The sequence below is a fragment of the Camelus ferus genome, chromosome 11, assembly GCF_009834535.1.
Source record: "Camelus ferus isolate YT-003-E chromosome 11, BCGSAC_Cfer_1.0, whole genome shotgun sequence".
Lineage (NCBI taxonomy): Eukaryota > Metazoa > Chordata > Mammalia > Artiodactyla > Camelidae > Camelus > Camelus ferus.
The window spans coordinates 201,051-223,617 of NC_045706.1; the positions used below are offsets into that span (position 1 = coordinate 201,051).

Below are 22,567 nucleotides of genomic sequence, written 5' to 3' on the forward strand. Positions count from 1 at the left end.
GGGAGAACTTCTGCCCAGACCCTCACCATGCTGGGAGCCGACACTGCACCGCAGAGGTCTGACCAGGCTCCCTCCAGCTACATGAGGTCACTGCCACCCCCACCGGCCACAGGGCACCCCAGGGTGCTGTAGCAGATGTGGGTTTCCAGAGTGCACCCCCACCCTTCATGACCCCTACGGGACAGCCGAGAGACTGGATGCTCAGAGAGAGCAGGTATCTGTCCAAGGCACAGGTGGAGGGTGGGGTTTGAACCCACACCCCGGAGCTCTGGCCTCTGCTGCCTCCTGAAGTCTTTGTGGGGCAGAAGCTGGGAGTTCCTCCTGCCTGGAGCAGCACTGAGAACAGGGGCAAAGGCAAGAGTCTAGGCTTTCTGTTCTCCACATCCATTCTCCAATATATGACCCACCTTGTTTTAGCCACCGACTGGGTGTTACTTCAATGTCAAGTGTGTGGACTCACACAGGGCCACGTTCTGAGGCACTTAAAGTGCAGATAAAAAGCTAAAACCCCAGCCACACTACAACTGAGTGCACTGATTTTTAAATGGGTTTTGGAGAACCGGAAACAGGAGGCCTGGCTCACAGGGACATCTGGAGGGCCCATTTCTGGGATGGACAGACAGGTTTATGTGGGGCAGGGGTGCAGGGGGCCAGCAGGAGGGAAGAGACCGAGGAGCCGCAGGGAGGTGGGGAGAAGGGAGCTGACTTCTGACCTTAGGATCCGGTCCTTTCAAGTCTGTGAAAACAATTTCTTGTAGCAGAGAGGAAGCTGCCACCAGCCCTGCCCCCTCGAGCCCCTTACTGTCACTGCAGGGGGGGAGCTGGGGGAGGGGTGCTGAGATCTGCATAGGGAGATGCCCCCAGAGCTCCCTGCAGAGCTGTGGCTGCAAGACCAGGCTTAGCTAGGACTGTGCAGGAGCTGGCATGGGGTCAGGCAGCTGAAGGCTGAACCCTGAGGCCATGGAGGGGACTCAGCTTCTGGGGCACAGGTGAGGACACAGTCCAGGGCCGTGAGGGGATCCAGAGTGGGGAGTTGTGGGTTCCTGGGTCCCGCTGAGTCCTCAGGAGCCTGAATTCTCCTTGGGAACAGGCGCCATCCTTTGGGGGTGCTGCTGAGTGCCAGCAGTGCTGTGTGGCCAGGGTTTACCCCAGGCACCCTGGGTAAACTCTGCAGGGCCAAGTACAGAGGGGGACACCAAGTCTCTGGATGGTGGGGACCTGCCGCTTACCCGCGAAGTCAACAGGAGCCTGGCTCCAGGCAGGGCTCTTCCCACTGGCCCAGGCTCACCTGCCCACTGCCCCTGACCTGGGCGACCTTGGCCACGGCCTCTCCCGCCCACCCTGCTGCAGCTTGTTTGCAGGTCCCCAGGTTGGCCTCTGAGGTATTCTCATGGGACCCTGCTCATATTCCCTACAATGTAACGGCTTAGTCTAACACCTGCAGCCAGGCCTGGCGGGCGGGCCCGCAGCAGACAAAGCCCAGGTCTGCCCAGCTCCCACCCGTGGGAGTGCCCAGTGGGAAACTCGTGGTGCCGGGGACCAGGCCCTGGGCGGCACTGGGGGATGCAGACGGGGACCAGGACCCCTCCTGCGCCGGGAGCTCAGCTGACACCGCGGCGGGGGGCGGGCATCCAACCCACGCATCCCCGCCCCCAGGTGGGGCAGCGCACAGCATGTCTGCAGGTGGCAACCACTCGGAAGTGACCGAGTTCATCCTGGTGGGCTTCCCGGGCTCGCTGAGACTCCACGTGGGCCTGCTGGTGCTGTTCCTGCCGGTCTACCTGCTGACCGTCACGGAGAACGTGCTCATCATCGCAGGTGATCCGTGTCAGCCCTCTACTGCACAAGCCCATGTACGTCTTCCTCGGCAACCTGTCCTTCCTGGAGGTGTGGTACGTCTCCGTCACGGTGCCCAAGTTGCTGCTCAGCCTGGTGGCGCCCGAGTTCCGCCGCATCTCCTTCGCGGGCTGCATGGCACAGCTGTACTTCTTCCTAGCGCTGGCCTGCACCGAGTGCGCGCTCCTGGGCGTCATGGCCTACGACCGCTACGTGGCCATCTGCAGCCCCCTGCGCTACCCGGCCATCATGAGCCCCCGCCTCTGCAGCCTCCTGGCCACTGGCTCTTGGCTCTCGGGCTTCGCCATCTCCGTGGGAAAGGTCTTCTTCATCTCGCGCCTGGGCTACTGCGGCCCCAACGTCATGAACCACTTCTTCTGCGATGTGTCCCCACTGCTGAACCTGGCATGCTCCGACATGTCTGTGGCGGAGCTCATGGACTTCCTCCTGGCGCTGCTCATCCTGCTGGGGCCGCTGCTGCTCACTGTCTCCTCCTACACCGCCATCATCAGCGCAGTGCTGCGCATCCCGTCTGCCGCCGGCCGGCACAAGGCTTTCTCTACCTGCGCCTCGCACCTGGCCGTGGTGGTCATCTTCTACTCGGCCTCCCTCTTCATCTACGCCCGGCCTCGCGCCATCTACTCCTTCGACCTCAACAAGCTGGTGTCCGTGGTCTACACCGTGCTCACGCCCCTGCTCAACCCCATCATCTACTGCCTGCGGAACCGGGAGGTCAAGGAGGCCCTGCACAGGGTGGTGCAGGGGGCGGCCCAGACCCTGGGCGCCTCGTCCTAGGACCCTCCCCCGCCCCGCCCCTAGGACCCATCCTGGAACCACCTGGGGCCGCCCCCAGGACATGCCCCCAAACCCACCCAGGGCCCCTCTCGCTCAGCATTCACGCACCTGGTCAGCGGCTGACAGGCCCTGGGCTGACCCATGACCCCCAGTGAGGGCATCACGGAGGGCGAGGACCCTGTGATGGGGCCTAGGGGCAAGGTGGGAGTGAAGGGAGCACCGTCCACGTGGGACAGGACTGTCTGATGCACCAGCAGTGGTGCTGGGCGGCCCAAGGGTCTCTCTGGGTGGGAGGGTCTCTCCACCATCCACAGGGAAAGGCCAGCAGGAACAGAGCCCCAGCTTTGCCCCTTCTGCCAGGACTGTGGGCAGAGCTAACCTGAGAGGCCCCCTGCTGGGCAGACCTGGTGCTGACCACCCATCACTGCTCCAGCTGCAGGCTCTGAGAAGCCAGCCTCTCAGCTGCCATGGCGGCCACCACATTGGTACAGATGTCCCATGAGAGACGCCTTTATGTCAAAAATCATGCGCACGCCCCTCTTTCAAAATGGGCATACTTTCAAATCAAACTTCTGTAATGTGATCATTTTAAAAAGCGGAGTGGAAATACTGGGTCATTGATTTGTCATTTAATTAATAAAGTGAGTGTTGGGTGCCAGCCCTTGCCGGGTGCTGCTTGGCCCTGCACAGACCAGGTGGGTCAGGGAACTCACGCCTGGTTTACATACCTGGGAGCAACAGGTGCAGCTTGGTCACTTCCTGACACACAGAAAGCTCTGCAAGGTGCCGGGGTCACAGGGCCTGTCCCCCAGGGGCACTGAGGGATTGGGGTGAGACCGTCCCAGCAGGAGGGGAGGGTCCTGCAGAAGAACAGCAGTGACAGGAGGCAGAGAGGAGGGAGGCCACGCCCAGACCAGGCTGAGCTCAGGTCTGGGAATGTCCCACAGGTTGTGCAGTGCCTGGATCTGGGGCCCAGAGAGAAGGGGCCAGAAACAAAACCGTCGGAGTCACCAGTATATGGCGGGTAACCAAAGTCAGGAGCGTGGGTGACGTGGCTGGGGAAGGCTGCATAGCCGGAAGGGAAGAGGCCAGGGGAGTGGCCCTCAGACAAGGTGGGAAGGACACAGAGGACCTGCAGGTGGGTGACCCAGGTCCCAGGAGCACTGGGCACAGCCGCTGGGAGAACCAGGTGGAACGAGGACTGAAGAGTTTCCCCTGACTTGTCAGCAGATGGTCGGACATCAGCATCAGCACTGAGGAGCAGTGTCCTGGGTCGGGGATAGTGGAGGAAGTGCACAGGGGTGGGGTGGGGGCACCTCCTGGTCCTCCTTCTGCAGAGGCTGAAAGAGAGAGACCGGAGATGAGAAGACAGAGGGGCAGCAAGGACCCTGGTTTGGGGCAGGAATGAGGTGCAGGGAACAGGCGGGATGGCCTCAGCCTCCCCACTGAGGGAAGGAAGAGGCCTCGCTCTTGAGGCCATGAAGCCCTCACAGTTCCGAGCCCCAGGACCCTGGTGGGGGTCTCCCTACCGGACCCTTCAGAGCTGTAAGGACGGCCTCCCTCCTAGGCCTCCTCTGTGTCAGCCCCTCCTCTCCAGGCCATGCCCAGGTTCCTGGACTCTGCCTGGGACCATTCTCCTCCTAAACTCCCATCCCAGCAGCTCCTGGAGACCACAGCAGGACCCTCCCCTGGGCTCCAGACACACAGCTGCCCACCGATGGCCGGCCATGGGTCTCACAAGCTGTCACTCCACACAGCCCACCAGCTGCTGGTCACCCTCCTCCCACCAGTGATGACCTCCTCCTCCAGGTGGGACGGAGCCTCCCTCTGCCCCACGGCCCAGCCCCTGGCATCCCCCTCTGCTACTTCCATAGCACCAGCCCTGCAGGGCTGTGAGTCTGTCTGTCCTGCCCTGTGCCTCATGGGCTCCCTGCTGGGACCACCCTAGTCTCCTGCCCCTCCACCACTCACTCACTCATCCTGATCAAATCCCTATTGGCCGTAGGGTAAATCCCCAAATCCTTAACAGGACCCTATGATCCAGCTCTCGCCAGCCTCCCAGCCTGGGTCCCCCAGGCTGCACCCCACCTCTCCCAGCCTGCTCCTGTGGGGCCCCAGCCCCCTCCCCAGGAGACCCTGTGATCCAGCTCTCACCAGCCTCCCGGCCTGGGTCCCCCAGGCTGCACCCCACCTCTCCCGGCCTGGGCCCCCCAGGCTGCACCCCACCTCTCCCGGCCTGGGTCCCCCAGGCTGCACCCCACCTCTCCCGGCCTGGGCCCCCCAGGCTGCACCTCACCTCTCCCGGCCTGGGTCTCCCAGGCTGCACCCCACCTCTCCCAGCCTGCTCCTGTGGGGCCCCAGGCCCCTCCCCAGGAGACCCTATGATCCAGCTCTCGCCAGCCTCCCAGCCTGAGCCCCCCAGGCTGCACACCCCCTCTCCCAGCCTGCTCCTGTGGGGCCCCAGCCCCCTCCCCAGGATGCTGAGGGGGTCAGGCCCTGATGCCCCAGCACCTCCCACCAGCTTGTCTCCAAGAGGGACTTGCACAGAGACCCCCACAAATGGCCCCAGCTCCCAGGGCTGTCCACACTGTGTCTGTCCATCCACAGTGTTCATTTGTTCCATCCCCTCCCCCCACTGAATTGCCACAGGGCTGGGCCACACCTGCTGAGGCCACCAGCGTGATGCTCACGGGATGAGGAAGGGAGAGGTCCACTGAGAGCCAGAAGAAGCAGAGGGGGCCCCCCACAGGCGGAGGGTGGAGCCTTTTCTCACAGCAGCTGCTGGGGGAGGAAGTTAGCATCCAGTCGGCCCCCTCAGCTGAGCCAGCGCTGCCTGCCCTTCTGCCTCGTGCGATGCCCCCGTTTGCCCATTTTCTCGGACCACGTACTTCCCGTGGCTACTCCTTTCTGTCCGTGCCATGAAGCCTGGGGCTGCTTCACTAGAGAAGGAAGAGGCCTCGTGTGCCCAGCCCCACCCCTGTGTGCGCGAGCAGCAGCCAGCAGCCAGCGCCCACCCCGCCAGGCAGGACACCTCGTCAGCGGTGAGGAGGCCCTGTTTCCTGGGCTAGTACTCACCCAGGACCTGGGCCCTTGGCCCGCGACCACCCCTGGGCCCTCCTCCAGGCCCCTTCCTCCAAGAAGAACAGCTTCTCAGTAAAGATGGAGGGTGGGGGACAATGGACCCCCACCTCAAATTCCACCAGAATGATGGTAAAGGGACCCCCAGGGTAATGATCGAGGAGACTGACAGCAATAACGTTTCAGAAACCAGGTCAACGGGGCGGCCTTGGGGAGCAGGGGGCTGAGTGACGCTGCCATAGGTGGAGCTGGGCAGGGAGCACCCACCTGCCCAAGGCACTGTGAAAGTGAGATGCAGGTGGGGCTGGAAATGGGGTTTTGGGGAAGGCGGTAAAGCCCAGCCTGACGCCCAGAGCTCCAGAGACAGTGGTGTGGGACCAGGACACACCCAGATGCTGGAGGACATCAAGGGAAGGTCCCGAGCTGGACAGCAAGACCCCAGCCCTGCAGCCTGGGTCCCTCCAGATAGGAGTTTGGATGGAGCTTCTCTGAGAAATCCCACGAACACCCAGAACCAAGGACACTGACTGCTGGGTGCTCCAGCTGAGCTACCCTTCGTGGGCACAGTCAGCAGTGTGGGCTGGGAGCTGAGGGTCACCAGACTTCTGACAAGAGAGGGAACTAAGGGAAAGAGAGGAAGTCGGAGGAAACAGAGCTCGCAGGGGGAGGAACTTCATGAACATCCTTAAGGACATGCGAAAACATGCACTGCATCCTTGACACAATAGAGCACTAAAAAAAAGGAAAAAGAAAGAAAAAGGAAAATTCAGAGAAAGAGAGGAAAAGCTCTTGCAAACTGGAAATACGATGGCAGAAATAAAAACTCAGTAAGGGTTGGAAGTGAACTGAAGAAATCATTCAGAAAATCAAGCCAAAGAGTGACATGGAAAATGGATACCAAATACATTTTAAGATTGGGGAATTGAGGGGCGAGGGGCTAGCTCAAGAGGCAGAGTGCATGCTTAGCACACAGAAGGTCCCAGGTTCAATCCCCAGTCTCCTCTAAAAATGAATAAATGAGGCCGCCTCTCTCGCTCCCACCTCTCTGGAGACGGCCCGCACTCCGTCTACGGAGTGTGCACCTACTTTTACTTTAACCTGAGCACCCAACCCCGACACCTCGTGGCCTTTCTCCCACCTTTTGAAACAGCCTACACTCTATACAGTATGCATTTCTCTAAATAAATCTACCTTTACTCTAAATAAATAAATGAAAGTAAACCTAACCCCCCAAAATTTTTTTAAAAAGTTAATGTACTTTTTTTAAAAATTGGGGAACCGGCCCAGAGATCAGATATCTAAGCAAGAACTCGAGAGGCTTCAGGGGAAACAGGGAATCTTGAGACCCAGGCGTGGAGGACTGAGCACTGCAGACTAACGCTTCCCTGAGGACAGCTGGATAAGGGGAGTGAACCGTGTTTCAATCTTCAAAGCAGCAAAGGGACAAGGGTCAGTGAGGACCTGACAGGCCGAGGGACGGGGACCACGGTGCCCCACGTGGGGAGCCCAACAGTCAACCTTCTGGCCAGCTGAGGCCCCACAGACCCCACCGACACGGTGACCCTGGAAACCCACACCCTGCCTAGGAAGGGGCTGCACCCCAGGAATGAGGGTGAACCGGACTTCCTGAGGCCCAGAGCACTGAGAGCACAAAATTGCAGACTTTGAACTTGGAGCCGCAGGGGTCTAGACGACTAGCCCCACCGTGAGTCTGGAGGAAGTAACAGCTAACAAACCACCCCCAGAGGAAGACAACATCTACGTCTGAGCTCCTAGTGCCTTCAGATAATGCTTCAAATACGCTATTCAGCACATAATCAAAAATAATGGGACACCCGAAGAAGTGAAAGGTCATGAGAACAGCCGGTGTCAGATCAGGAAAAAACCCGAAAACCACTGTATTTCCAAGACCCAAGGAGGCAAAGCAGGTCGGAGTGGGGAGGACGCAGAAGACTGAGCAGCACCGTCAACCTGACTGGTCGAGAGCTGGAGGGCTCTCCACACAGCGCAGAGGAGTGCACTCCTTTCCAAGGCAGACCCCAATTCTAGGCCATAAAATAACTCTCAAATTTAAAAGAATTAAAAGTAATTCTCTGTGTCTCTGACCACAATAGAGTTAAAACAGAAATCAATAAAAGAGTGAGATCTTTGGAAAATCTCCAAATACTTGGAAACAATACACTTCTAAAAACCTGTTAGTTGAATAAGAAATCAAGTGCGAAATAAGAAACTGGTTTTAAATGAATGTAAAAAACACAACATATCAAAAATCGTGGGCTTGTACTAGAGCAGCACTGAGAGGAATATTTATAGCATCAAACACCTACATTAGGAAAGAAGAAAAGCCTTAAATCAATGGCGTCAGCTTCTATGTTAAGAAACTAGAAACTGAACAATAAATTAAGCACAAAATAAGCAGAAGAAAGATCAGAGCAGAAACCAGCGAAATAGAACACAAGGAAAAAGAGAAAATCAGTGAAACAAAAGCTGCTTCACCAAGCGTATCAATAAAATGAATGTATCTGAGGTCAAGCTGATCAGGAAAAGATTGGATAAGACACAAATTACGATTATGAAGATTGAGGGTAGTGACATCACCACAGATTCCATAGAGCTTAAAGGGCTAATTACAAAATACTCCAAACAACTTTATGCCAACAAATTTAACAGCTTAGATTAAATAAACAAGTTGCTTGGAAGACATGAACTGCCAAAGCTCACTCAAAGAAATGGACACCTAATAGCCCTGTATCTGCTAACCGTGCAAACAGGAGCTTCCCCACACGCACACACACACTTCAGGAGAGACGGCTGCACTGGCGAGCCCCACAGAACACTTAGGGAGGAGCTAACGCACAAACTCCTCCAGAAAACTGGAGGGGAGGGGGTGTTTCCCCACTCGCTGTGCAAGGCCACCACTGCCTTGATTCAAAACCAAAAAGAAAGAAAGCTACAGACCATATCTTTCATGAATATATATGCAGATTTTCTAAATAAAGTTTAGCCCATAGGAGCCAGCAATGTACACGAAGCATAACACATCATGACCAAGCATGACTGGTCTTAACATTTGAAAATCAATCAATGTGATTGATTACAGATTTTAAAATACAACATATTTTAAAATATCAACAGCATAACAACAGATTTTAAAAGACAAACGATATGATCATCTCAACAGGTACAGAAAAATGTAACAAATTCATTCCTGAAAACATTCGTCCCTGAGAAAAGCTCTCACAAATGACAAACACAAGAGAAGCCCTCAGTCTGACAACAGGCACCTGTAGGAAACAACACTGACGCCAGGCTTGACGGCGGAGGCCAACTGCTTCCACCCACATCACGAACAAGACGGCGCTGCTCTCACTCCTTCCACTCAACACCACGTTGAGGTTCTGGCCAGTCCAATATGGGATCCAGGTAAGAAAAGAAAAGCCTTCATCTGTGGCTGATGTGACCAGAAGAGGAGAAAATGCTGGAGCCACAGTAACGCAGTTACAGGGCTGCTGGTGTAGGGTCAACATCCAGAATCAGCCGTATTGCTATGTACAAGCAACAAGCAATAGGGAACTGAACTATCTTTCAAATATTTCAAAAAATATCAAGGAGCTAAGTGTAAATCTTACAAAAGATGTGCACAAATGTACATTGAAAACTACAAAATACTGTGGAGGAAATTAAAGACGTACAGCAATGGAGAAACCACTTTAATGCGTGGAAGACTCAGTGTTGTTAAGATGCCAATCCGCCCAAGCTGACCAGAGGGTCCAACGCAATCTCCGTCGGAACCTAAGCAGGCTTCTCTTGGACATTGCCATGCTGATTCCAAACGTATACCGGAAAGCAAAAGCCCTAGAATATTCAAAGCAACCTTGAAAAGGAGCACCAAAGCTGGAAAGCCGCCCCACCAGATGCCAGGTCTTATTGTAAAGTTGGTGGGCAAGACGTTGCAGTACTGGCATCCAGACAAACAGATCGTGGGACGGAGCAGGGAGAGCACAGAAACGCACTCACACACAGTGAGGACAACTGGTTCTTGGCAAAGGTGCAAAGGCAATTTAGTGGAGAAAGAAGAGTCTTTATGATAAATAGTGCTGGAAAATTGGAAACCCAGATCCCCCAAAATGGGCTGTGATCCATCCCTCACACCGTATAGAAACAGACTCCGGAGAGATCATAGACCTACATCTGAAACTTTTAGAAGAAAACATGAAAAAAATCTTGTTTACCTTGGGTTAGGAGAAAATTTCTTTGATAAGAAAGGGAAACCAAAATTCATAAAAGAAAAAAATTCATCCAAATTAAAATCTGTTCTTCAAGAGGCACAGGTGAAATATTGAAAATACAAGCCACAGACTGGCAGAGACAATGTTTTTGAGCCGTGTGTCTAACAAAGGCCTCCTATCTTCACCTCAACTGCTGTATCCAAAGCTCAATGATAAAATAAACAACCTGGATTTTTCCAATTGGCAAATCAATTGAACAGATGCCTTACCAAAGAACACACATAAATGACGAGTCAGCACAGAAAAGATGCTGGACATCATTAGCAAATGATGCAAATAAAAACCCCGGTTAGATGCCACCGCACGTCGAACATAATGGCCAAAGGCGAAAAGACTGACCGTGTGTCTTGGCAAAGATGTGCAGGCACTGGAACACTGCTACACCGTTGGTGGGAGTGCAAATGGCACCACCGCTTTGGAAAACAAGTTGGCAGTTTCGTGAAAAGTTAAAACGCACTTACTCAGCCACTTCACTCTTCACCACAAACTTAGTGGCTCAAAACAACACAGCATTTGTTATGTCATGGTTTCTGTGGGCCACTGGTCTGGACAAAGCTGAGCTCAGTCCTCTGCTCAGGGCTGCACAAGGCTGCAGTCAGATGGGGCCGGACCCCTAGGTCCTCGCAGAATTTATCTCCCTGTGGCTGTAGGACTGAGGTCCTGTTTCCTTCTGGGCTGCTCTCAGCTCCTAGAAGCCACTGCAGTCCCTGCCCCAGGGCCTCCCTTAGACCTTCTCGCAAATGGCATCTGGCTTCGTCAAGGTCAAGTTCAGACAGTGTCTCACATAACCTCACATGGTCACAGGAGGGACGTCCCATCACCTCTGCATGTTTAGTGGTTCCCGTCCTCTCTCAAACAGTATGGAGGGTCCTCAAAAAAACTAAAAAAAAAAAAAAACCTAAAAAAAACCCTACCATATGCTCCAGCAATTCCAGTGCTGGGTATATATCCAAAGAAAATAAAAACACTAATTGAAAAAAAAAATAGCCACCTCAATGTTCATAGCAGCATTATTTACAGTAGCCAAGATGTGGAAGAAGCGTAAGTTTCCATCAACAGATGACTGGATAAAGAAGACGTGGCATTTATATACACAATGGAATACTACTCAGCCATTAAAAGGAATGAAATTTTGCCATTTGCAGCAACATGGATGGACCTGGAGGATATTATGCTTAGTGAAGTCAGTCAGACAGAGAAAGACAAATACTGTTGCTCTCACTTGTAAGTGGAATCTAAAAATTAACACAAAATGATTATAACAAAACAGAACAGATACAGACAACAGACTGGTGGTTACCAGTGGAGAGAGGGATGGGGGAAGGTGATTCAGAGGTACAAACTACTAGGTATAAAATAAGTAAGATACAAGGGTGTAATGTACAGGGCAGGGAATAGAGCCAATATTTTGTAACAACATTAAATAGACTATAATCTACAAAATATCAAATCACTATGTTGTACACCTGAAACTAGTGTAACATTGTAGGCCAGCTATACTTCAATAAATACATATACATTTCATCGTGGGTCTGTCTTTCCACCACATCTTCTCCACCCAGCCGTCTGTCGGAGGACACTTAGGTTGCTTCCATGTCTTTGTTATTGCAGTGAACGTGGGAGCACAGATACCTCTTCAGGATCCTGACTTCGTTGCTTTTGGACACATACCCAGGAGGGAGACTTCTGGGTCCTATGGTAGTTCTTTTTTAATTTTTTGAAAAAACTCCGTACCGCTTTCCAATTCACATTCTAGCCAGCACGAGGGTCCCCTTTTCTCCATGGCCTCAACCAGTTCTCATTATTTTGTTTTTTTAATACCAGACAGCCCAACAGACGTGATGTGGTACCTCGTCGTGGTTTGGCTTGCATTTCCCCGGTGGTTAGTAATGCTGAGCATCTTCTCGTGCACCTGACAGCCATTCAGATGTCTTCTTTGGAGAAGGGTCCACGAAGTCCTTTGCCCATTTTCGGTCGGGTTGTTTAGGGGTTTGGTTACTGAGCCCCATGAACCCCTCATGTATTCTGGATGCTGAGCTCTTATCAGATGTGTCATTTGTAAGTAGTTTTCTTCTCTACCAGAGTTTGTCTTTTCACTTTGTTATTGTTTCATTTTCTGTGCAGAAGCTTTTTGTTTCGAAGTAGCGCCACTTGTCTTTTTCCGTAACATGCATATCCCACAACCGTCTACCCAGGCGATGGACTCTGGGTTACGTTCAGCTTGGGTCTATCAGAACAATGCTGCTATAAACACACCCATCGATGTATCTGTGTGGACACATATGCCATTTTTCTGGGCTGGAGCCCCAGAAGTGGAAGGGCTGGGTCACATGGTAAGAATACATCTAACTTCATAAGCTACACCAAGCTGTTTTCCAAGGTAAGTCACTGAGATTTGAGGCCGACGGTACCCAGCACTGCTGTAGGACCAGATGGCCTCCGTGTGGTAGGGACGGTAGCTAAGTGGACGTCACAGCAGCTGGGGATGAGCAGGGTTCCTCCACTGCCTGTGAGGGGCAGAGAGGCTGTCAGCACCAGTCGTGGCCCAGCTGGGTCCCACGCACGTGGCAAGTCTGCAGCCCAGGGTCAGGGCTTACTGAGCACAGGCCCACAGCACACAGCCACATACAAGCATCTTGCCTACATTGGCAGGAATGATTAGTGATGAGAGCGAGTTTAATGTAGGTGTATTAATCAGAGGCAAGGGGATGTCTGTGCCAAAAGGAGTATGTTTTCCTAAAGAATTATGTTCAGAGTAGCCAACTCGTCTTTAGAACAGAAGTCCTATTGGACAGCATCTCCAGGAGCAGACAGCGCAAGGAGCTCAGCAGCCGGGCCGTCCATGACCTTCCCGCAGAAACCACACCCACGGTGGTGCCCCTCCCCACAGGGACTGCGCATCCTGCCCGGCTGAGTCCTTTCATTCAGGCGGAGGAGTGGGTGCACAGAGGCTCAGATCCTGGGCCTGGGGTGTGCGCACCGTGTGACCACCAGCCTCTTCTGCAGAGTGGGGTCTGAGCACTGCTTCGTTCGGGATAGGTGTGGCAGTCACACCCACTGTGCAGATGGGGACAGAGTACAAGGTCACAGAGCCACTGAGGGGAGGAGCAAGACCCCATCCCAGCTTTTGGCAAAAGTTGTGTTGCCTCAAGTGGTTTCGCTGAAAAGTGACCGCTCAGTGGTGGGCACAGAACAGACACTCACCGTAAGGTTCGAGAGCTCACGGCGGCTCTGTGGCCCCACCCGATACATCTTCTGATTTGAGAGGAGCCTGTTAGCTGATGACCTGCATTTCAAATGGAGAGGTCTTGAGGGAGCAGGCTGGGGACAGAGGTGATGGCCTGGCCCACCATCTCCAAGGTGACACTCAGACCCAGGCAGTGCTGCACGTGGGCAGGACCACCTGAGTGCCATCATTTGGGCCAGTGGGAATGAACAGGATGGCACAGAAGCCCTGTTCTGCTCTCCTGAATCCAAGATCAAGGAAGATCTGACTTATATCCCAGTGGAAGACAAGCAAGGAGAAATGCCCAACTTCCTTATTCATCAAGGAGATGCAAACTGAAGCCACCACGCGACACACTCCTTCAGGATGGCTAAAATGAAGACAGGTGACACTGAGTGTCGGCGAGGACCAAGCACATGCCTACACTCCTGGAGGTACTGCACAGTGTGGCAGTCACAGGGGAAGACGTATCCATAAAGATGGACATACACCAGAATGCGTGTGTGTGTGTTCTTCCCAAAGGCATCATAAGAATTATCAGAGCGCCAAAAGACAGAAACAACCCTCAGCAGCTGAGTGTGCAAGCTGCGGCCTGTTCGTGCCGGGAGGACAGCCAGCCGTGAGCACTGCTGAGCAGCCGCCACACACAGCGCCCTGGGGGAGTCCCACAAACGCGATGTTGCGGGGAAGTGCCAGGCACTAAAGAGCACGTTCTGTGTGACTCCACTTACGTAAAGATGAAAAACAAGCAAAACTGATCTGTCAGGTGGCCAAGACAGTGGTCGTCTTTGGGGACCACAGGGGACAGAGGCATTGGGATCTGGGGTTCCAGCCACGTTGGGATCTTGGTCCAGGTGTGCGGTTTATGAAAATTCATCAAATTATACACTTAAGACTTGGGCACTTACCTATATGTATTCTATATAATTTAATAAGAAGCTTACACACCAGATGTAACGGTCACACAGCCTGGTGACTATAGCTAATAATACTGTGTTGTATATTCAAAAGTTGCTAAAAGTTCTTATCACGTGAAAAAAACCGTTTTTACCTCTATGTGGTGATGAATGTTAAGTAGACTTACGGTGGTGACCGTCCTGCAGTACCTACAAACACCATCATTATGTGGTTCACACGAAACTAACAGACTCTGTGTGTCAGTTCTCTCTCAATGTTAATTAATTAATTAAAGGGCAGAAGACTGTCAACGTTCTGTGTCGTCACATATTCGTTTATAAGAATGATGGCCTACTAACAAAAGTTTTTAAGAAGTAAAAAATTAAAAAATTAATAAAAAATAAAAGTAAATTAAACTTTAAAAAATTTTAAAATAAAATAAAAAATAGCCTACTAGAAATGTGTTTGGGTTTACACACATTCCCTCCCCCCAAAAAAGCATTTAATCCCTTTGAAACTCAGACAGTGAGAGAACGCAGGAAGATTAATACACTCCAATGACGTGACTGTGTTCCAGTTACAGGCGGAGGAAACGCTGACAACCAGGCGTGATTTGCAGACACTGTTGTCATGGTCCTCAGGGTGCCCTGGGGCGGCCTGCAGACCCTGTGAGAAGCCAGTGGGGCAGGAAGACTCTGTGCAGGAAAATCCAGAGAGACCAGGGAGCCAGGTGGCTGCTGAGGACGGGAAGTCCTCCCTCTGCTGGGCAGATGCCAGGAGGAAGAAACCTCGCCCAGGTCTCTAATCAGAGTGCCCCTCCTGCCATCCTGCCTCCCTGCAGACACCGCAGCTCTCAGGAGGTGCACCTCCTGCCCGAGACGTAATTGCTTATTCGAAATTAATTGTCTCCTCCGAGCTGAAGCCCAGAGGGAGTCTGATGTCCTTACTAATTGGGACGGTCCTCATCATCCTTGTGGAGACACGCCAGAGCTTCCCCTGTGCCTGACTGCCTGACGAGCCAGAACCACCCACCCTCTGATCCCCAGGCCTGCAAGGCAGCTGTCCCCACGGGCTGCTCAGCCCCCCAGCCCAGCCCGCCTTGCTTCTTTCTAATGATGCCCCAGGGAAGGCAGCATATTGGCCTCCCAGTGCCTAAAAAGTCTCCCATCATGATGGCTGGACTCTCGGTGAACTCTGAGCTGATTGGGTACCAAGAGGGTTGTGAAGGTTTCCCCAGCTGCCTGAGGGGCACAAACTTTTTCTCAGAAACAAGGCTCAGAGTAAAAGATGGTCCCTCGGGTGGAGCAGGTCAGGGAAGAGCCAACTCAGAAGCAGGTGACCCAGGCGCAGCTGCACAGGCTGCTGAGCTGTGCTGGGGAACAACCTCACGGGGAGGAGCTGCCCCAGCTGTCAGCTCTGGAGCAAGGGTGACATTGCTGCCATCCTGCTCCTAGAAATGCCTCGGGGTCACTCGGGTCACTACGTCTGCAGGAAGGCTAGGGAACCAAGGCGTGGAAATCCATCTCAGGCAGAGACCCAGGCAGCCCAGGGCCCTGCTGCCAACAAAGGGCTGGTGCCTCCTGATCCAGCAGGTGTCTCCCCAGCAGGTGTCTCAGCAGGTGGGCCTGGCCAGCACCTGCCTGGGGAGACGGCTGTAGCTGAGCTCCAGCCTGTGGACTTGAAGCTGCTCACTCCAAATCCCTCTGGGGTGTGAGCACAGGAATCCTGTGTCCATAGATCCAGGGGACATGGGCCTACGTGTCCCCAGGCCCTGAAGGGATTACTGCAGTGGTCTGAAAGTCTCAACCGTCCCACCCTTCACCCACCCATCATGACTCGGGAGGCCCCACAGAGCGTCTCCTCCAATGGCCACTCTCACCTGATGCGAGGGCACTCCAGCAGTCACCTCCTCTGGTTCCCAAAGTGCCAAGTTTGCCCTCATTCCTGGGCATTTCCAAAAAGGAGAGGATGTCATCATAGGTTAGAACCCCTCCTCCCCCAGCTGTCACCACGTCCTGGCTCCTGGATGGGGTCATGTGCCCTCTCCACTCACCTTCTCACAAGCCTCCAGCTCCATCACCTCACCAAAATGACTCCCCATGGCCAAGTTGGGGTGTGGGGCAAAGGCGCCATCAGCAGCACCGGAGTCACCTGCTCACCGCCTCCCCGGAGGTCCTCCTCTCAGTCTCCTGGGCTGGAGCCCCTCATGTTCAGAGGCCCTGGGCTCCTTGTCCATCATTTTTTTTCTCTCCTCAGCCCCTCCTTTGGGGTCTCACTCAGTCCCGGGGTCTTCACTGAAATACCTCTAAAGTACCCCTAAAGGCCAGAGCCGTGTCCAGCTGCTCCCTCCCATCTGTCCTCAAATCGCTCAGATGTCTTCTGGCCTCTCAGACTTAATGTGTCCAAAGTGTGGCTCTTGAAATACCCCCCAGTCGATACTGACAGATAAACAGTATGGCACCCTCTTGCCAGGAAGATGCATTGCGTGTTGCTTCCACCCCATAGGTGGTTTGGGACCGAGTCAGGAGTCATCTAAAACAGCTTAAGGGGTGTGGCATCTTAATCACAGGCTCAGAGACGGCTGTCCAGACCAGATGGTCCAAGAAGAAGCCAAGTCCAGACGCAGCTGGGTCCACAAGCCAGAGGCCAGTTCCAGCCCTGAGTCACCAGCTCGCACTTGGGAGAGGTTCTGCCTCAAAGCCAGTGGAGTTCTGCAGCCATAGGCCATTTGTTGGGAAGGCAGTTGGCAGGTGGTGAGCATGAGTGACCCTGAGGCTTTGTAGGTACCCAGGAATGGACATGGGGCTCCCGGGAGCCCAGGGTGGGAGAGGCAACCCAAAAGTCGAGGTTTGAAAAAGGATGCAGTGTCTGCAGAAGAGGGAATGGTGCTCCCAAGAGTAGGAACAGCATGCCAAGGGCACAGAGAGATAAGGAGACACAGTCTTCCCTCACACCAGTCAGAGTGGCCGTCATTCAGAAGTCCACAAGTGACAAATGCTGGAGAGGCTGTGGAGAAAGGGGACCCTCCTGATAACACTGCTGGTGGGAATGCAGTTTGGTGCAGCCACTGTGGAAAACAGTATAGAAATTCCTCAAAAGACTAGGAATAGACTTACCATATGACCCAGGAATCCCGCTCCTGGGCATATATCCAGAAGGAACCCTACTTCAAAATGACACCTGCACCCCAACGTTCATAGCAGCACTATTTACAATAGCCAAGACATGGAAACAGCCTAAATGTCCATCAACGGATGACTGGATAAAGAAGAGGTGGTATATTTATACAATGGAATACTACTCAGCCATAAAAACCAACAAAATAACGCCATTTGCAGCAACATGGATGCTCCTGGAAAATGTCATTCTAAGTGAAGTAAGAGAAAGAGAAAGAGAAAGAAAAATACCATATGAGATCACTCATATATAGAATTAAAAAAAAAAAAGAAAAGAAATACAAAACAGAAACAGACTCATTCACATAGAATACAAGCTTGTGGTTGCCAAGGGGGCTGGAGGAGGGAAGGGACAGACTGGGATTTCAAACTTTGTAGATACTGACAGGCATATGTAGAATAGATAAACAAGATTATACTGTATAGCACAGGGAAATATATACAAGATCTTGTGGTAGCTCACAGCAAAAAAAAAAAAAATGTGACGATGAATATATGTATGTTCATGTATAACTGAAAAACTTGTGCTCTACACTGGAATTTGACACAACGTTGTAAAATGACTATAACTCAATAAAAAAAGTTTAAAAAAAAGTGAAGATCTTTTCAAAAAAAAGTAAAATAAAAATAAAAAGTCCACAAATGATAAATGCTGGCAAGGGTGTAGAGGAAAAGGAGCCCTCCTGACAGCACTGCTGGTGGGGATGCAAATTGAAGCAGCCACTGTGGAGGGCAGTATGGAGGTTCCCTAAAAACTAAACTTACCATATGATCCAGCAATCCCACTCCTGGGCACATATCCAGTGGGAAAGATAATTTTAAAAGAACCCCAATGTTCATAGCAGCACTACTTACAATAACCAAGACATGGAAAGAAACTAAATGTCCATTGACAGCTGACTGGATAAAGATGTGGTGTACACATACAATGGAATACTACTCGGCCATAAAAAAGAATTAAAATAATGCCATTTGCAGCAACATGGATGGACCTGGAGATTGTCATTCTAAGTGAAGGAAGCCAGAAACATAAAGAAAAATGCCATATGATATTGCTTATATGTGAAATCTTAAAAAAAAATGAACTAATCTACAAAGCAGAAACTGATTCACAAACGTAGAGAACAAACTTGTGATTGCCAGCAGGGAAAGTGGGTGGGAAGGGACAAATTGGGAATTTGAAATTTGCACCTCGGGGGAGTGATGGAAATGTTAGCTGTCTTGATTGTGGTGGTGGTTTCATTGGTGTACACATCTACCAAAATTCATCAAACTGTACATCTGAAATATGTGTAGTTTACTGTATAGGAATCATACCACAATAAAGGTGTTAAAAAATAAAATAAAATAAAGTCTACCTGGGGATTATCATATTAAGTGAAGTAAATCAGGCGGAGAAAGACAAGTATCACATGATATCAGCTATATGTGGAAACTGAAAAAAAAAAATGAACTTATTTACAAACCAGAAACAGACTCACAGACATAGCATACAAACTACGGTTACCAAAGGGGAAAGGGGGGAGGGATAAATTAGGAGTTCGGGATTAGCAGATACCAACTACTGGATATAAAATCGACGAGCAGCAAGGTCCTACTACACAGCACAGGGAACTGTATTCAGTATCTTGTAATAACCTACGATGGAAAGAATCTGAAAAAGAACACATATTCTGTTACGTAGATACACACCTGAAACTAACACAACGCTGTAAATCAACTATACTTCAGTTTAATTTTTTTTTAATTTCATGCAGCCAATACGTATGTATTTATGTGTCTGAGTATGTGCAAAGTTTCATTCTGCCAATATGTCCCTGATCCAGGAAGAATTTTTAAAATAAAATAAAATAAGTCTATTGATTTAAGTCACTGTTAGAATTCCTTTCACCTAAAAAAGAGGACGAAAATGGCAGACAATGCCCAAAGTTCAACCCACCTTCACCGACTTGCTGCGGACCCAGGAAACCTGCGGACCCAAAGCGGGCCCAAAGGGCCCGCGATTTTCCGGGGCTGCAGCCGAAGCCCAGGGCACACTGTTGACAAACCCCCAGGTGAGGGCGGCTTGGCTGAGAAGAGACTGAAGCCTGACCCGGTAACAACGGGCAGCGTTCACAAACTGAGCGAGAGACAAGCCTCTCCAACCCGTGGCTTTCCCCTGCTCTTCCAGCAACGCCTGATTCGGAGCCCAGACTTTTCAAAGGAAGGTCCACGGGCAGCACCCGGTCACCGAGGAGGCCTGGTCTTCACCCGAATCTTGAGTCACAAACTGCACGAAGATCACCTAACGGGAAGCGCTTTGCAGCCCGGACGAGCCCCGGGGCGGCAGGGCGCACTGTGCCCACCGCCCACTCGCGTGAGGAAACGGCCTGCGGACCGAAGCGGTCTGACGGAGCCGCGCGCCCGGAGCCCTCCTCCCGGGTCCCAGACCCCGCGGGCCGGGCGACCGCAAAGGCCCCCCCCCCACCGCCGCGTCCGGGCCCAGCGCCGTCTCGGCAGCCTGCGCTCACAGTGAACCACGGCCAGAGAAGGCGCCCCCCTCGGCTTTCAAGGACCACCTAGTTCCCCGACCCGAGAAGGGGCACCGAGCCACCGCCGCGCTCCGGGCCGGGAAACAGCCAGGCGCGGCCGCCGGAACCCGGAGAGGCGCCTCGGGACCCGCGGTCCTCCCCGGGGACGCCTTCCCTCCGGGAGGGAGGGAGCCGAGGACCGCAGCCCCCGCGGCCCGGAGGGACCTCCGGGTGTGCCGCCCGCTCCGGTCCTCGGCCCAGGAACCAGGAGCCTTTGCGGGGAGCTCCGGTCAGGTCCGGTCTCCGTGGGCGACGATCCTCCGCCCCGAGGCCACGCTCAGGGCCCTGCAGACAAGGGCGCCTGGCGGTTGCGCCCACCCCCGCCCAAGAGAGGACGGACGAGGAGGGCCGGAGCCCACCCCCCTGAGCAGAGGAGCCCTCGGGGAACCCTCTGGGATTGGCTGAGGATGCGGGCTCAGGGAAGGGGGTTGAGGGTGAGGCAAGGGAAGGGACAGGGAAGGGAGGGGCGAGGAGGGGAGGGGACCTCGAGGGGAAGGGGCACCAGCTAACTCGACGAGTTCGTAACTTACCCCATCCGCTTATCAAAGGCCAGATCCCGTTAAATTTGGACATTCTTTAAATCATTATTGGGAAAATAACTTCACAACAGCACAAAGACCACACAAGCGTCCTTGGCCATGATAACTATAAATGTGTCCTTCCGCTCTGGCCCCGGGGGACTGGGACCTCAGGGAATCCGGTCTTCCTCACACCGGTGGGAGATGGCTTCTCAGCTGGGGTCCCTCACACCTGTGGGTGCCCACTTATTGTAGGCCTGGGTCTCCGCGGGAATAAACCATCAGCACCCCTGGCCCGGCGTTTCCGTCTGGGGGAGAGCGCATATGATGAACACAGTGAAGAGGACCGCAGGCCAGGTGGTGGGGGCCCGGGTGCAGTTTTAAGTGGGGGTTCTTCCCTGAGCTCCAGAAGTGGGGCCTGAGGCGAGACTGGGGGGCAGCAAACCCACAGGAAGGCCTAGGCTGCTGTGCTCCAGCTGTGGCAGGCTCCCACTCCCCAGACACCCCACAGACCCCTCTGAGCGCACCAGCATCACCAGGCAGGCCCGGCCTGGACACTGTGCACAGTGGCACTGGGCTCAGCTCCCTGCCAGGCCTGGCTGGCTTAACTAGCACATGCCTTCCCTAGGTGACAAGGGGGCACGGCCTGCGGCCCTGGGTGAACACTGTGGCCACAGCTCCCGGATAGCTCATGGCTGCAACTCAGTACACACACACCTGCCGAGTCCAGGCAGTCACCCTCAATTTCTATCAGTGGGCAGGAGAGTCGAGTTCTTTCAAGGGTCCCTGTGGCTGGGCGATCGGGGTGGACACAGGGTGGAGGACACTCGCCCATCAGTTCTGCCTAATCTGTGTGTGAAGTGAAAGGAGAGAGACAAGGGACGGCCTGTGCTGTTCCCTCTGCTAAGTATGAAAACGGCAGTAACCACAGCAGCACTTGAGACACATCAGCTCATTTATTGTTCAAGGGGCTCCATGAGATTGCACTTTCACAGTCCCCATGGACAGATGAAGATACAGAGGGTCAGAGTGGTTTCGTGACTTGCCCAAGTCATGCTGGAGAGGGTTAAACCCACACACACAGCTTCAGAGATGGTTTCCAACTCCATGCATGCTGCTCCAAGAATAAGTCAGGGTGGGCTGCTGGGCCAGTTTTGGCCCCTCACAGAGGCTCTGGACCCCCGAGGGCCTCCCGGGACTTAGCCACTCACAAAACGCACCCAGCCCCCTCCCTCTGAGGCCAGTAGATCCCAGACTCCAGGAGGGTGTGAGCCCTGGTGTCTGTGTTCTGAGGCTCCCAAACCCACACACTGATCCCAAACAGCCCACAGGCTGCTGGGCTTTCCTAGAGGTTTACACCCTGTTCCTCTGAGTTCTCCCCTCTGTGGATAACCTCCTCTGGCCTGCCTGGAGGGACAGCTCAGCAGGCTGCAGGTATCGGCGTTGGGAAGAAGTCTGAGGTACAGGACAGCCGATTTTTCACTAACGACAGCCATCAGCCCCTCCAAGGCCCAGACCAAGGCGGGGACTCACAGGCTGGTCCCACCTCTAGTACTTGTGGGCGGTGGGTGTCTGTATGTACACGTGGTGCTTCTGGGGGACTGTGTGTCCCCATTTCTCTTCCAGGATCTGTGTCTGAAACCCCAGGGGCTGAAGCACTACTTGGCAAGGCCTGTGAGAAGAACAGAAACTCCCAGGCTGGGATGGGGGCTGCCTCCTTGGACTGCCCAATGGTCCCTCCTGCACTTGGTGACATCAGAGTGCCATTTTCAGCTGTGCAGAGTGGTCCCCAGGGGCCCACTTCCCCCACATCCCACCTCCGCAGAGCCTCCTTGACATCCTTATTCCTCAGGGTGTAGATGAAGGGGTTCAGCACCAGGGGTGATGATGGTGTTGAGCACGGTGATGGCCTTGGTCAGGTCCAGTGAGCTCTCCACCGAGGTCCTCACAGTGCAGGAAGACAGGTGGAGCCGTACCAGATGAGGACCACTGTGAGGTGGGAGGAGCAGGTGGAGAAGGCCCTGCCCCGACCCTGGGCCGAGGGGATCCCGACGATGGTGACGATGATGTAGGCGTAGGAGACCAGCGTGATGAAGCAGGAGCCCAGGATGACGCAGAAGGCGATGCCAAAGGACGCCAGCTCCACCGGCCGCCTGTCGCTGCAGGACAGCACAATCCTAGG

At 53.4% G+C, this 22,567-nt stretch overlaps 2 protein-coding genes across 2 annotated transcripts in view; one reads left to right on the forward strand and one right to left on the reverse strand.

Annotated features, from left to right (window-relative positions):
• Positions 1 to 1,028: 1,028 nt before the first annotated feature.
• LOC102514201 (olfactory receptor 226) lies at positions 1,029 to 2,631 on the forward strand. The gene is given in 2 exon segments (XM_032492045.1): positions 1,029 to 1,816; positions 1,818 to 2,631. Coding segments are annotated over 2 exon segments (957 nt in total). The 5' UTR covers positions 1,029 to 1,673.
• Positions 2,632 to 19,855: 17,224 nt separating this feature from the next.
• The window catches only part of LOC116667345 (olfactory receptor 287-like), a 32,886-nt gene continuing 30,174 nt past the window's right edge, over positions 19,856 to 22,567 (reverse strand). The window contains 4 exon segments of the mRNA XM_032492046.1: positions 19,856 to 20,152; positions 22,028 to 22,261; positions 22,263 to 22,340; positions 22,343 to 22,567. Of these exon segments, the coding sequence (XP_032347937.1) occupies positions 19,856 to 20,152; positions 22,028 to 22,261; positions 22,263 to 22,340; positions 22,343 to 22,567 (834 nt within the window).